The 15,000-nt window shown below is 45.2% G+C and overlaps 1 protein-coding gene across 1 annotated transcript in view; it reads left to right on the top strand.

The window, feature by feature from the left end:
- LOC135102007 (AF4/FMR2 family member lilli-like) overlaps window positions 1–15,000 on the top strand; it is a 101,811-nt gene that overhangs the window by 78,552 nt on the left and 8,259 nt on the right. The window contains exons 3-4 of the mRNA XM_064006598.1: window positions 1,001–1,123; window positions 2,832–4,537. Of these exons, the coding sequence (XP_063862668.1) occupies window positions 1,072–1,123; window positions 2,832–4,537 (1,758 nt within the window). The 5' untranslated portion in view covers window positions 1,001–1,071. The remainder of the gene's footprint in view (window positions 1–1,000; window positions 1,124–2,831; window positions 4,538–15,000) is intronic.

Below are 15,000 nucleotides of genomic sequence, written 5' to 3'. Positions count from 1 at the left end.
CTCCAGTTAGTTGAGTTGCGGAGCTGTGTGTTTTGTCCTGCTGCCATGGTCTTATGCATTCATGTCACTGTAGTTGTTATCCTGTTAGTGGTCCCTCCCGTCTAATCTGTTCTCTGCCAGCTGAGTCAATGCCTTTGTTTACTTTGTCCTTCAGTCAAGGTCTTGCCGTCCCGTCATGGTTTTGTGCCTTCGTGTCAGTTGTCCTCCCACCAGTGTAGTTGTCCCCTTGTCAATGTAGGTTTATCTTCCCGTCACTCTTGTTCGTCTCATTCTTCCGCTTCTCAGGTCTTCTCATGCCTCGTCTTCCCGTCTAGAGGATCTTTGCGTCTCTCTCCTGTTTTTTAAACAGTAACTGAAAAGGCGAAGGATAAACATCTTTTAAAAGCTGTATCACATCTCGGGGATTCGAGCCCAGGGCCTCAGAATCACGAATCCATTCAGCACTAACCATTCAGCTTAAAATTACACAACCAGTAGTGATGTGCATTTTCCTTGGCGTAGTAATGGGCAGACGTCATTTGCGTTACTTTTCAGCCAGTTCGTCGATATTCGCTTATAACTTTGCCTCTGAATGAGAATATCGTCTGTCTAGGCATGGTGTTTGTTTATGGCTGTGAGTGGATAAGCTAATTAATGTAAAGCTCTATTATTTCTTGCGTTTAATTTTTCATGGTTCGCTGTCTTGTTTGCATCTTCCTCCTGCCCTTCCCGTCCAGCCACCCAGTTACCCTCTCCATCGCTCACTCTTCGCTCTCCTCGCCTTGTTTAGTCCTCTCAACGCTTAGAGAGGAAGCTGTTAACAATATAGATAAACGTGTGTGCGTTTGATTATAAAGTAATGATGAAAAATAGTTTATCTGTAAGTTCGTGAAGTAGTTGTTATTGTAGTAGTAGTAGTAGTAGTAGTAGTAATAAAAGTAGTGGTAGTAGTAGTTGTTATGATGATGTTAATGATGTTAATGAATAATAATGTGTTTTTATTTGATTTTTTACGTGTCAGAGACCGGCCTAAAGCAAGAAAAAAAAAGTAATAAAAAAGTCCTGCTCACAATACCACTCCATAAAAAGATAATGAAGGAGAAGAACCAGGAAGGATGCCCAGTTCAGTACTTGTTAGACTCTTGTAAGTTATTTTATTCCTGCTGTCACTACTACTTTTACTACTACTACTACTACTACTGCTACTGCTACTACTACTACTACTACTACTACTACTACTACTACTACTACTACTACTCCCACCACAATCACTAATAGGTCTACTCTTTCATGTCACGGAGGACGAATGGACGCAAGAAAGTAGCAAGCAGTGACAGACAGAGTGGTGGTGGTAGTGGTGGTGGTGGCGGCGGCGACGAGGAGTGAGGGCAGCGGCGCGTGTGTGATGGAGATGTGGGCTATTGAAGTGACGGGGCTGACGGTAGACACACACAGAGCATAGTGAGGGAAGACTTGCGTAAATAGTTTTAGATGAGAGGGTGAGGGACGAGGGACGAAGGATGGCAGGAAGGGGAGGGAGAAGAGAGAAGGGGAGGACCGAAGGAGCACCAACAATAAGACGTGAGCATTAACAGAGGCGCCGCCTACTTGTCTGCCTGTCTGTGTGTGGATTGTTGTGGACTCCGTGCCCTCCACTCAGCGGTGACATTGTTGTGGGGAAGAAGGAGGAGGAGGAGGAGGAATGGAAGATTAAGGAGGAGAATCACAAAGGAAGAACAGATACCAGGGACCTTGTTGACCTAAAACGAGAAAACGAGAGTACTGAATTACATATCATACTACTGACAAACTACTGATGCAAGAGTTAACCAGTATTCTCAATCTTTCATCGCTTTCACTGGCAAACTTTAAGACTCCCTGCCTGCTTCTGTATTTACCGCTTCCTGTAACTTGAACTCTTGGATAATTCTTTTGGCCCTTTTCTTTAAGAGCTGACACGTTAGGAGGGCTCTTTTTTCAGTTTTTTTTTTTTCATTTATTCTTATTTATTTATTTTTGTTATCTATTTATTCTTTTTTTTTTTGCAATCCTAGCCCAGTGCCCCTCTTATATAAAAATAAAACTGCGCGTTGAAGAAAAGGATAAAACAGAACAAGGCTGACAGGAAGGAAAAGAGAACACCATGCACCTTATAGAAAACAAGGCCTTGGAAAATTTTATAAGGGAAAATGGGACGAGGTTAGAAGGACGTGGGAGGGGAAAGGGAGAGGATTTTTTTTTTTGTTTAAAGAATGGGGCTAGGTGAGGAGGAAGGGGAGGGGGAGGGAGAGGGAGAGGAGACGGAACAGAAGGCAAAGCTATTACAAGATCTCTGTGGTTGTGTTGGCAGACGCTTGTTTTCCTGGTCAGCAGCCAAGGTTTTTAAATGGGTATTTATAACGCAGCTTACAGTCACTGTGATGCACCGCGCCTACCGTGTGTGTGTGTGTGTGTGTGTGTGTGTGTGTAGTGAGCGTCACCGGCGGGTCGTGTTGACCATTGGTTACTTCTGTAGGGAGTTTTTCATCTGACATTCCGTTTTTAGGTTCTATTACGATTATTTCCATAAGACGACATGAATATTGACGCTAGTAATATAATGTTTCTCTTTATTGAATCACACGAGAAAAGAAATGTAGCGACTTCGGAGGGAATGCATGAATATGACATGGCTTCAGCCGGCTTAGGAGGGCCAGCTGTCCCTTCTTCTGGCAGCTGGTGTCTTTGGGAAGGCGCAGGATGTGAGGGAGGGATGAAATTCTCTAAAACTCTTTTACTTTTCTATATTTTTCTTCACTTTTATCAGATTCTTCTAAATATTCTGAAGTAATCGAATGATGCCTCTTTTCCAGGTCCGACTGGAAGAACGCTAACTCGACAACCTGACGAATCTGACAACCAGCGGCGGAAGGCAGAAGACTCGGGTGCGCCCGGGCACCTGCCGAGGACCAGACCGCCCCAGCAGGAGTCACAGAAAAACGTACAGAAACCAGCAAGGCAGCCACAGACATCCGAGACACCAGAAGGCTCGGCTGCCCCACAGTCTCTAAGGAAATCACAACAGCTCCAGCAAAAAGAAAGCGACCTCAAGAAACAGCAAGAGCAGCGGCAACAGCAGCAAAAGGAGGAAAAAGATGCCGCGGCTCCTCATTACCAGCTAAAGTCTCCACAACAACGGCAACAGCAGCAACAAAAGGAGGTCCGAGATTATGACCACAAACAGATCTACCAGCACAGCGACGCTCAGGAGGGCCTGCCGCTGAGGAGTCAGCACGGTCAGGCTGAGGGAGAAGAATTCAACTTTCTCAAGACAGATCATAACAAACCCAGGCAAGTGCCGCCTCTCCAGAGGACGCCAACGATCGACATTCCTGAGCCACGGCGCCGTGCAGGGGACAGTCACCGCACCCTGTACGAGCAGCAGTTGGTGCGCGCCGGCTCACTAGGCAGCGGGGAGCCAGCTGCCATCTTAGAGCAGCGACGGAGCCGCTCTCCGCTCAGGACTCCCGGCCGAGCACACCCAGTTAGTGCTATAAGTGAAGGTAAATATGCTTCACCTATAACCTCCAGCTCTCCCCCTGGAGCAGGCCGAGGTGGTCCTCTCGAGAGGAAGCACATCCTTAGCCAGGACGTACAAACCTCGCGGGATTCAATCTATTCTCAGCTTTCAAAGTCGACTGAAAAAAGCCGAGCATCTGAGGCCACCAGGCCACTCCCCGTGGTGGGCGGGGCGGCTGCGGCTGACTCACGGACAGGAATCATTCGCGCCGCGGCAAAGGCTTACACTGAAAGCTACCAGTCTTACTCATTTTCAGGATACCTGACCAAGAACAAAAGAGACTCAGTCGGATCGAAAGAATCTCCTTCAGTAAAAGACTTCACTGAAGTCGAGGTAGAAATTAAGCAACCTCCAGCTGGCAGCAGCCAACGGGAAACACAAGAGATCCCTGCTGCAGCCAGCCACAGCAGCGGCCCTCCGCCCCTCAGTAAGTCACAGTCTGGCAAGATTATTGTTCCTCTCACCTCCTTCGTACTAGCCAGTAAGTCATCGGAGCCTGTGACGAATCTCGATAAAGTAGTAATTAAGCAACCCCTCAGCGGGGAGACGTCAGTGATCAAGATTAACGCAGCCGAGACCAAAGAAGCACCAGTCATCGGGAACACAAGCGCGTGTCACAAGGCCGACCAGGAGCGGGAGAAAGGTGACACCGGCGGCCAGGAACACCGGAGCAAACCTGCTCACCCTCAGCCTCACCCTCACCCCCCCACACCACAACACAAACCCCCCTCCAAGGACAAGGACACCCCCGCCAAGACCCGAGACAAACCCATCAACACCTCCCGCGGTTCTTCCTCCATAAACAAGAAACTCCCTCCTTTTATCAGCGGATTTCACTTCTCCCACGGCGGCGACAAAATGAAGGGCAACAACGAAGGGGCGCTGCTAGTGGCGTGCCGGGTGGGCGAGGAGGACCAGGTGCTGAGGCTGCTGAAGGAGATGACGGCTGCCGGAGTGCTGGACGCGGCGGTGCTCAACCAGGCGGACCGTTCAGGCAGGGTGAGTAGCTGGTGCCCTCGCTTTTCTTGTCTCTTTAGATGTGTTTATTTCCTCACCTTCCTTAAGTCTGATGCACGGTTATTACATGTGTTTATTTTTCTCGATTCTATCTCTTTATGTTGTTATGTAGCGGCTTTAGTTGACGTGAGTTGAGTAGCAGAAACAATTACATATACACGTAAGTAGATGTCCACTCCACGACTCATAATATAAGAGTAATAAGTGAGTGAACAGTTTCGTCAAGGACATCATTTAATTTTTTTTTACTTTTTTTATGTGATAAAAAAATCTCGGTGCTGCCAAAGTACGTCATGAGTTTGCCGGCAGATGGAAGCACGAGTTTGGAAAGTAACAGGGGCAGGATATGGCAGATGAATAGTCCCAAAACAGTAGCACGGGAAGGACTTGATAGATACAGTCCCTAAACAGTAGTAGGAGGAGGACTTGATAGATAAACAGTCCCCAAACAGTAGTTGGAGGAGGACTTGATAGATAGACAATCCCCAACAGTAGCAGGGGCAGGACTTGATAGATAGACAGTCCCCAAACAGTAGTTGGAGGAGGACTTGATAGATAGACAGCCCACAAACAGTACCAGGGGCAGGACTTGATAGATAGACAGTCCCCAAACAGTAGCAGGGGCAGGACTTAATAGATAGACAGTCCCCAAACAGTAACAGGGGCAGGACTTGATAGATAAACAGTCCCCAAACAGTAGCAGGGGCAGGACTTGATAGATAGACAGTCCCTAAACAGCAGGATTTGATAGATAGACAGTCCTTAAACATCCAGCCGCAGCGAAGAGAAGTTTCCCCCACTAGTGTGGTGGCAACAGTGAGGATGGCAGTGACGTAAGGTTCCTCTATGGCTGGTGGAATACATGACTTTAATATCTTGAAGCCGTCGATCTCAGTCAGACGCCTCTGCCCCACCCCGCGCCATCCCGCTCCTCAACATTAGTTATCAGCCCATCAGTCAGCGACGCGACCTCACCTGCTCGCCTTGTGTCGTCAATCAAGCACTTTTAAGTCTGTTTTTTTTTTTTTTTTTCCCGCACAGTTTCACATGCACCACATTTCCTCCTCCAATGTTCCTCACCTCTTGCACTTCACCGCTCTCTTTTTCTCTCTCCTGTCCTCAACCCACTCCTCCATCTTCCTCTCCACTTCTCTTCTCATTCGTATCTTCCTTCCTTTTCTGATCCTCCCATCTCTTCTTTCCCTCTTCTCTTTCTTACTTCTCTTCTTTCCCTCTTATCTTCCCACCCTTTACTTATATCTCTCCTTCCCTCCCTAACTCTCTCCGTTCATTCCCTCCCTGTCATTCTCACTTTCTCTTCTTCACTTATCTTCCTTCCCAGTCTTTTCCCTATCCTTTTAATTATCTCTTCCTCCTTGCCTCTTCCTTTCTTTACTTCTTCCCTCTTCCTTTCTTTACTTCTTCTCTCCCTCCATTCTCTTTACCCCCTGTCTCTCCCTCTTACCCATCATTCCCTTTCCTCCCTCCCTCCGTTCGCCAGTTCGTTCATTCCCCTCTCCCTGTCCTCGCCGTCACCTCCTGCCACCCTCCCTCCCTGCAGCGTCTCCTCGTGACCTTATACCACCTCCGTGCCCCGTCAAGATCGTGTCAAACGAATGCCTTTTAAACGATTTTGTTCCCCATCGCATGCCAGCTCCTCCTCCGCCAGAAGCAAGCAGGTCTCGTGGAGGCAAACTGCGGCACTCTTGATTTGCCGCTGCGCCAGAGCAGGACTGAAGGGTAATGGGGCTCTGAGTGGAGTGTTGCAGGGGTTAGGAGTCGTGGGGTATGTTTCTACTGACGGAGGTGGAATTAATGAAGACGCTGGAAAGAAGTTGGTTAGAAATTATCATCGGTACATTTTTATCGTTTTTTTTTCTTTTTTTACTTCTAGAATTGTAAATATTAGTTTCCCATTTGTTATTTTTTTTTCATACTAGAAGTGAATTGTTCATATCAGTACTTTTTTTTTCGTTCATGCACAGCAAACTATAAGGGAAATTTTAGAATTGTTCATAATGATCCGTACAATTTTGTCAGCAAATTAGGAGTGAAATGTTCGAATTGTTCATATGATCAGTACTTTTTTTCTTTTTTCGTTTCGTTTCGAACTATGAGTGAAGTGTGAGAATTGTTCATATCATCAGTTCGTTTACATATGCAAAAAGTAGGAGTGAAGTGCTAGAATTTTTCATATGATCGCTACAGTTTTGTTAAGCTCATATTTGCCACACTAGGAGGGAAGTTTTAGATTTTTCATATGATCATTATGGATCTTTGCGTTCAAAATTGCCAAACAAAAACTCTATTCATCTTCAACTTAGCATTTCAACGAACATCACAAAGTCCAAGTGTGTTATTTCATCACGACCTGGACACCCGTAAAGCATTCCTTCATTAGACTTGTTTCTTTTATAATTACAATACGAATACAATACAAAAGAACATTCATTACCTATTTACAAGCAGCTTTAGAAATCAAATCAACATCCATCAGAGGCACAGCGAGTATTGTTGTGATGTGATATGACCATCCGTGTAGCATTTGCTGATTGATTAATGGAGTGACTGATTGACTGATGGATTAGATTTAAGGCGCCGCAACAACACAGAAGGATCATGTGGCGCCGCAGTATTACGTAACCACACAGCACTGAGGACTATATTCTGAAACACTTCTGTGCGACACCTGTACAACTTTCATATGGCTCTAGTTGAAGTTACGCTGGTTTTGAAGGATATTTTTACGGTTCTAGTGACAGATTAACAAGATTTCTACATTATTTAAAAGAGAAAGTCTTGAGAACGCGGCTAATCATTTCTGTGGCCTTCGAAAAAAAAAAAAAGCTGTGGTGAGGAAGCAAAGCGTTTCAGAATACGAGGCCTAAGGAAGGAACAAACACGAACATAGAAACACGAACCTTCACTGCGTTAGGAAAGGAATGACGTAAAAATAGCGTGCATTACCGCCCTTATGAGCACCGAGACACGCTAGCTCCAGCCAGACCTTACTTCTTACTCTGCCTCCTTCACTTGCTTACTTCATTTTGCTCAATCTTCATTACCCGTCACCTGCCTCCGCCCTGTCACCCCGCGCGGCCACGTCACCCACACAGCGCCATCTACTGTTTTATAGCGGCCACTCATTTACTACAAGGCCCCGAGGCAGGAAAGGGATGTTCCTTCCTCTCAATTCAGATTCATCCTTCATTTTTTTCTTCTTACGCGTCCTCTTTGTTTTCTTCCTCCTCTTCATTCTCTTCTTCCGTGTTCTTATTCTTTTTGTTATCTCCTTGTCCCTGGTTTTCTTGTATTCTTTTTTCCTCCTCCTCCTCCTCCTCCTCCTCATCCTCTTCCTCCTCGTCTTCTTTCGTCTCTTCTTCATCCTCATCTTCCTCCTCGTCTTTTTTTTTCTCCTCTCAGTCATTCTCTTCCTCCTTTTTCTTATCATATTTGCTATCTTCTTTTCTTGATTTTCTTGTATCCTTTCCTCCTCCTTTTCCTCCTCCTCCTCCTCCTCCTCCTCCTCCTCCTCCTCCTCCTCCTCCTGCTCCTTTTCTTCATTCTCCTTCTCTTCTCCATTTCCCTCATTAATTATGGCAACCAGTCAGCAGTTTACATATCATACATACAGAATAATATAGATACAGACTCTCTCTCTCTCTCTCTCTCTCTCTCTCTCTCTCTCTCTCTCTCTCTCTCTCTCTCTCTCTCTCTCTCTCTCTCTCTCTGACAACCATATGGAAATTAAGGTTTTTTGTGTTGTCATTTTTTCACGCCCCAATCTCCTCGTATAACTCATTACCTTTTAGTGTTTATTCGCTGTTCGCCATTCACGGGCCCTTACTCTCTCCCTCCCGCTATTCAGTGTCCGTCCTCCACTGCAGACTCATTCATTGTCTTCCCTCTTTCAGCCGCCTTGTATTGTCTCCGGCCTACCTTTCTCCTCACTCCCTCAGTCCCTCTCTCTCGCGCAGTCCCATCTCTCCCTTCGTCCTTTCTTTCCCTTGTTTACGACTGCCCTATCTTTGGTTGCCAACTCCCCTTTCTCTCTCTCTCTCTCTCTCTCTCTCTCTCTCTCTCTCTCTCTCTCTCTCTCTCTCTCTCTCTCTCTCTCTCTCTCTCTCTCTCTCTCTCTCTCTCTCTCTCTCACACACACACACACACACACACACACACACACACACACACACACACACACACACACACACACACACACACTTAGACGTCACTTTCGACACTTTCCACTCAGTGTCGAAAATTAGTTACTCACTCACGTTCAGTCCCCATTCGCGTGCCATCTGCCCTCCCTGCTCGTCGATGCCCTAACATTTCTACATTCTAGTCTCCGATCACTGCCACAGCCTCTCACCCCCTCCGCCACCTTTCTCCCGCCGCCCCTCGCCCTCTGCTTAGTCGCTTTTCTTAGTCTTTCCTCCCAGTTTTCCAGTAAGTGTTTTATTGAGCCACATCTTTAGATTATGTGTCTCGCTATGATATTAGGTACTTACTTGCGCGTGGAGGACTGGTCTTCATAAGTTGTAAGAAATTGTGTTACCGCCCCGATTTTGAATTCTGACTTAGTGTTTTGATTGAGGCATTTTAGGTACTGCTTTGCATGGAGAGGACTGGCTGGACTTCTCTACACGCTATAAAGAATTGATTTGCCGTCTCTGGTTTTATTTATGTTTTGATTAAGGTTTTTTTTTTTGTGGTCTTAATCCTTTCTCTGCAAGATTTTTTTTTTTCCTTAATGTCTACAACTTTTTAGGCAGTATTATTGTGCTGGGCTCTCGTAAATATTTTTTTCCAGCTTAAAAAGACAAAATTACTTTGTTTTCTTTCTTTTCTCTCCTTTGTCTCCATGCAAAGTTTTTTTTTTTTTTAGTGCAAGGAAGGTTAAGGAGGGAAAAGGATTAAAAGGCAGCATCAAACATCATAAGATGCAGTTGTGGTGGTGCCTGCTGTTGTAATTACAGTCAATCAGTTGTCCTCAGACGCCCTCGGTAATGCAAGGGCCTCATTGAGTCTTTAACCTGCCGACGTGGGTAGTGTACCACAGGGCATTTTGTTTTTTTGTTTTACTCGTCTTAAAAAGCAACATCACTCATCATAATGGCCTCCTTGCAGTGGCTTCTGGTGACAATCAGTGAACTATCCCTAAACACCCTCAGCAATGCAAGGGTCTGACTGAACTCTTAAACTGCTACATTGGTGTAACGCAAGGCTCAGTTAGTGATTGGCTTTTTTTTTTTTTTTTTTTTTTTACATATAGCCCAACCTTTGCAGGTGACAGTATGACAATTACTGCGTCATCTGAGTTGCGCTTAAATTTACCGAGCAAAAATAAGCCCACAGGCGCTAAGTAGCTCGAACCACTCCATCACTCATTAGTGTTTATTAAAAATTAAACTTTAAACTTGCACCAGATTTTTACTAACTTCAGGAGAAGCCATAATAATCGAAAGGATTAAACTCAAAACTACTATTATTCAGTTACCATGATGTGCTGACTACGTACATTGCACCTACAGTCAATAATTATTACTATTACAGCGATGGCAAGAGACAATTACTATTACCAACGGCGAAAGACGATTATTCACGATAGCAAGAGACGATTATCAGAGCAATGGCTAGAGGTGATGATTAGCGATGGCGAGAGACTAATAATAACAACAGCGAGACTACGATACGATGGGACGATTATTAGCGAGAGCGATTATTATTGGAGCGGGTCAGTCAAGAACCAAGTGGTAAAGTAAGCGTAGAAAGTGTACTTCTATTCAGACCCGCTCTACAGCCCACGCCGCCATAAACTGCAGTGTCAGCGCTCTTTGCCAAATGACACACAGGAACTTTATGTCAAAAAGTAAAAAGATAAGAATTGCTCTCTCTCTCTCTCTCTCTCTCTCTCTCTCTCTCTCTCTCTCTCTCTCTCTCTCCTCTCTCTCTCTCTCTCTCTCTCTCTCTCTCTCTCTCTCTCTCTCTCTCTCCACGACAGTAGATAAGGAAATATGAAATGTGGTAAACGATACTACCGTCACATTTTTCATTCTTCCTTTCTATTTATTTCCATTGCTCTCTCTCTCTCTCTCTCTCTCTCTCTCTCTCTCTCTCTCTCTCTCTCTCTCTCTCTCTCTCTCTCTCTCTCTCTCTCTCTCTCTCTCTCTCTCTCTCTCTCTCTCTCTCCAATTATTGAGAGAGACAGCCGCGTAAAAGCACAGTCATTCTTTCTCTCCGCCCCTCGTCGATGTTTTAAAATGATTCAGCTTAACTTTTCAATGTTTAAAGATATCCTGTCATCATTTTCACATTTCTCTGTTCTGTTATTCATTCTGACTTTTCCACGTGTTCCTTTATTTTTATTCGTTCGTTCATTCATTCAGGAAGTCGGTCGTAGTGTGTGTGCTTGCGTGTGCGTGTTGCTCTGGTTCTTGTGTATTTGTTTATTCTACATTCTTTGTGCACTTTAGTTGGGGTGTATTATTATTTGTGTGTACCTCGATGTGTGTATGTGTGTGTCTGTGTGTGTGTATACTTCAGTCTGTATGTATGTGTGCATGTTTGAGTTTGTATATTCTATGTATGTCTTGTTCTTGTTGTAGTGATTTACTTTTTTTCTTATTTTACCCAGTGTTCCCCGTTTCTTCCTTCTTCCTGATTTTGTTTTTTGTTTTTTTTCGTGTTTTTTTTTCTTTTCATGTTCCATCTTTACGTAACCGTATTTTCTTCTTATTTCATCAGTCTTCCCCATTTTTTCTTCTTTATTTTATTTTTCTTCATTTTCTTTTTCTTTACTATTTCTTCTTTTTTCTCGTTCCGTCTTTAAGTAATGTAGTCCTTCATGTCAAGTCACCACATGTATCAGTCTGCGAGTTCACCACTACCTTTATCCCCGCGTCCAGCAGGTGTCCAGTTCAGCCTGTGTGTTAGTGCCTGTGCGAGCCTCTGCCTTAATTATTTAGGTCGCTGTATACGTAGTGTGTACGCTCTCTCTCTCTCTCTCTCTCTCTCTCTCTCTCTCTCTCTCTCTCTCTCTCTCTCTCTCTCTCTCTCTCTCTCTCTCTCTCTCTCATGCATTTAGTTTAAAACCCATTATTCGAACGCTGGCTTTACCAATCTACTAAAATCTCGCCAACACGCCACAAAAAGCACACATTATCTCTTCACATCGCTAGAAGAAAACATCAAAGCAAACCACCAATTTCCTTACGCGCCTGAAGAAGAAAGGAGACGCAACTTTAACCTCAGGATATTGAGAAGTTCGCTGCTCACTGGAATGGATGAGGCAGTAATCGAAGCATAAAGTCCCACAAAGGGGAAAGTCGCCGAGGCCTGCCTGCCTCCTTGCCTGCCTGGGCGAAGCAGGGACCGGAGGCGGAACTTGCAAACGGAGGGAAAGTATTACTGTTTTCCTGGGTTGAGTCTTATGCCTTTACTCTGCTTCTCTTAACCTCTGCTTCTCTTAACCTATGCTTTTCTTGCCCTTTCGTTCAGTTTCTTCGCATTATTATTTATTAAAACTGAAGATGAGGGTAGAATAAAACCTTTCTGCACTTCGTTTAGGCAGAAGGGCGTACTGTGCGTGGAGGGAGACAGTATCGTGGGATTCCAGAAGGCGAAAACTTGAAAATACGAGTTAGGAAACGATGTTGGACCATATTCTGAAACACTTCTGCGCCGCACCTCCAATACATTCAAAAGGCTCTAGTTGAAGTTACACGAGTTTTTAAAGGTTTTTATGGTTCTCATGACAGATTAACGAAATTTTTACGTTACTAACAGGAGAAACATTCTTGAGAACCCGGCTAATCATTTCTGCAGCCTTTGAAAATAGTCGGGGTGAGAGAGCAAAATGTTCAGAACATGGGCTGTTGTCACGTGGTGGGTCAACGTAAGCACGAGGTGGCGGAAGCGAAGTTCAGCGTTCCTGCCCCAGCAGTAACTAATTTATCCATTAATGCAGGTGTGTGTAGACTTTCCTAGAGTAAAATGAGGAGAGATAAACACACGGCATACAAAAAACTGTCTTGCAGCTGTGAAGTGACTGAAAAACAACATACCCTCCACAGATGCCCTTTCCTTGAGCTCCAGACGGTTGTATGTGGCTCAGGCTTTCAAGAATGATTGTCTGGTTGATTTAGGACGCCACAAGTCAATCAGTCTTGAAAACACATGCCCGTCCCACATCAGTAACTCCAATGTTTTCAAAAGGTGCCACTATAAACAAGCAAGCGCGCCTCACTAGAGGTTGTGCAGACCACCAGTGGATTGTTAAATGAAGGACACAGACTCAACGTAAGAAAGAAAATTATAAAATATTGCAGTTCTTGATGGCTTCTTGCAGCTTCCCTTATATTTCTTATTCTCTTAAAATCAAGCCGTAAGAAGTTTGAAAAGAAATCACTCCAGCGTAAGAAACGGAAGAATATAATAATAAAGTTGTAAAAGAATATTGTCGTGGCGAAAGGTCAAGAAACCATCCCTGCTCTGCTAACGAAGGTGATGTCGTCCCCTACGTGTCATCAAACCTCACGGGCGGCCAGAAGAGAATGTCATTAGATTTTATGCCTCGAACTAGTGTGTTATGTCACTATTTGACCCCACGTGTCCCTATTCTCGGCCTTCCCCTTCCTTCATTATTTCGTTCCTTCCTTCCTTCCTCCCTTCCTTCCTTCTTCCTTCTTCCTGTTTCAACGCCCCCCTTCATGTTGCCTTCCCAACTCTTCCTCCTTCTATTGCCAGATGGGTTCAATGGCTTGTGTTACTTGACAGAGCGTAGTTATATACGTCGTGTGTGTGTGTGTGTGTGTGTGTGTGTGTGTGTGTGTGTGCCCTCAACTATAATATGCAGGGACGGGCGTGTGCGGGAGAGGCGCTGTGTTTGTCTAGCGGGTGTGAAGAAGCCCGTCAGCGCGGGAGACAAATATTTAAGTTTGCCCTGGCTCATGAAATTTCGGCCGCCCGAGGAGGACAAACACGAGGAAAGGTGCCGCGGATGAGACGCCTCGTGCCCACCTGCTGCGCCTGGGAGGGGAGACACCAGAGGCTGGGAGGGGGAGTAATGGTGGTGGTGGTGGTGATGGTGGCTGGGGAGTGAATTTAGTGAAGGAATGAGTGAATGGGTTAATGCGTAAAATGTCTATGTATTAGAATGACGGATAGATGGCTATTTAAGTTTTAACACTTTACTAATAATATTTTCTCGAATTGGATTTAACTCATTTTTATATCCTTCATTAAACGGCAAAATGGGGCTCATGTTTACCTGGAGTGGCTGCGGGAGGCTGCGAAGGATGGGGACTGGGTGGGGGGAGGACAGATTGGTGCTTGACAGGACCTTTGCATTTGGAGGGTCCGTGTGCTTGACTGGATGACCGGATGACTGGTTGTGTGATTGAGTAACTGACTAGCTGACTGACTGACTAACGGACTGACTGACTGACTGACAGACAGACTGGTTGAGTGACTGACTGCTTGACTGGGTAATAGGCTGGTTTGTTGGCTAGCTAACTGGCTGGCTGGCTGGCTGGCTGACTGACTGACTGGTTGGCTGGCACTTCTCATCATTCCATTTTCTCTCCTTCATGCCTTCTCTTATACGTACATCATTTACGGCATTTACTCAGTACTACAGCAAACACACACACACACACACACACACACATAAGAACAAGATGAGCCTTTAATGGCATTCACTGTCACACATGCAATGCTGAAGACGAGGCAAACATGTGCATGTAGAAAGAACCCACTCATCTTCTTTGTTTTCTCTCTTATAATACACATGCACCCTCACACACACACACACACACACACACACACACACACACACACACACACACACACACACACACGGTAAGGACCAGTATTCAGAATCAATATGCTCTCTCATCACGACTATTTTCAAAGGCCACACATGCTTAGCCGGGTTCTCAAAAGTCTTTCTTCTGTTAATAATGTAGAAATCTTGTTAATCTGCCACTAGCATCTTAAAAGCACTATTAAAAAGCCGTGTCACTTAAATTAGGCCCTATTGAAAGTAGTTGAGGTGCTGGCAGAAGTGTTTCAGAAAATATCTTGATGTGTACTCGTCGCCTGGCAATAACTCCCCCGGGAAGAAGTACACGAGGCCCCTAGCTGGGCCTTGGGAGAGCAAGGGGGCGCGCAGAGCTTCCTGCCAAGCGGCGCGCACTGGCCTGGAATTCATTGGGTTGCATTATTAATCATTCCTTCCATTCAGTCATGAGAAGCCAGCGGTGTGCTTGCATCTAAGCGACGCCTGTTCGCTCACTCGTACGTTCTGATCCACTGCGCTCATCACGTCGGTGCTCACTGGCCTGTTCTTTGGCGTACATTTAATCTCCTCTCCCTTGATAATTCCAGAAAATGCTACCACTTCTGAGTCTGATGGAAAAGAATATTGGGAGTGGCATGGACTT

This window comes from Scylla paramamosain, chromosome 7 (genome assembly GCF_035594125.1).
Source record: "Scylla paramamosain isolate STU-SP2022 chromosome 7, ASM3559412v1, whole genome shotgun sequence".
NCBI classification, from domain to species: domain Eukaryota; kingdom Metazoa; phylum Arthropoda; class Malacostraca; order Decapoda; family Portunidae; genus Scylla; species Scylla paramamosain.
This window is presented reverse-complemented; position numbering and strand designations above follow the sequence as displayed.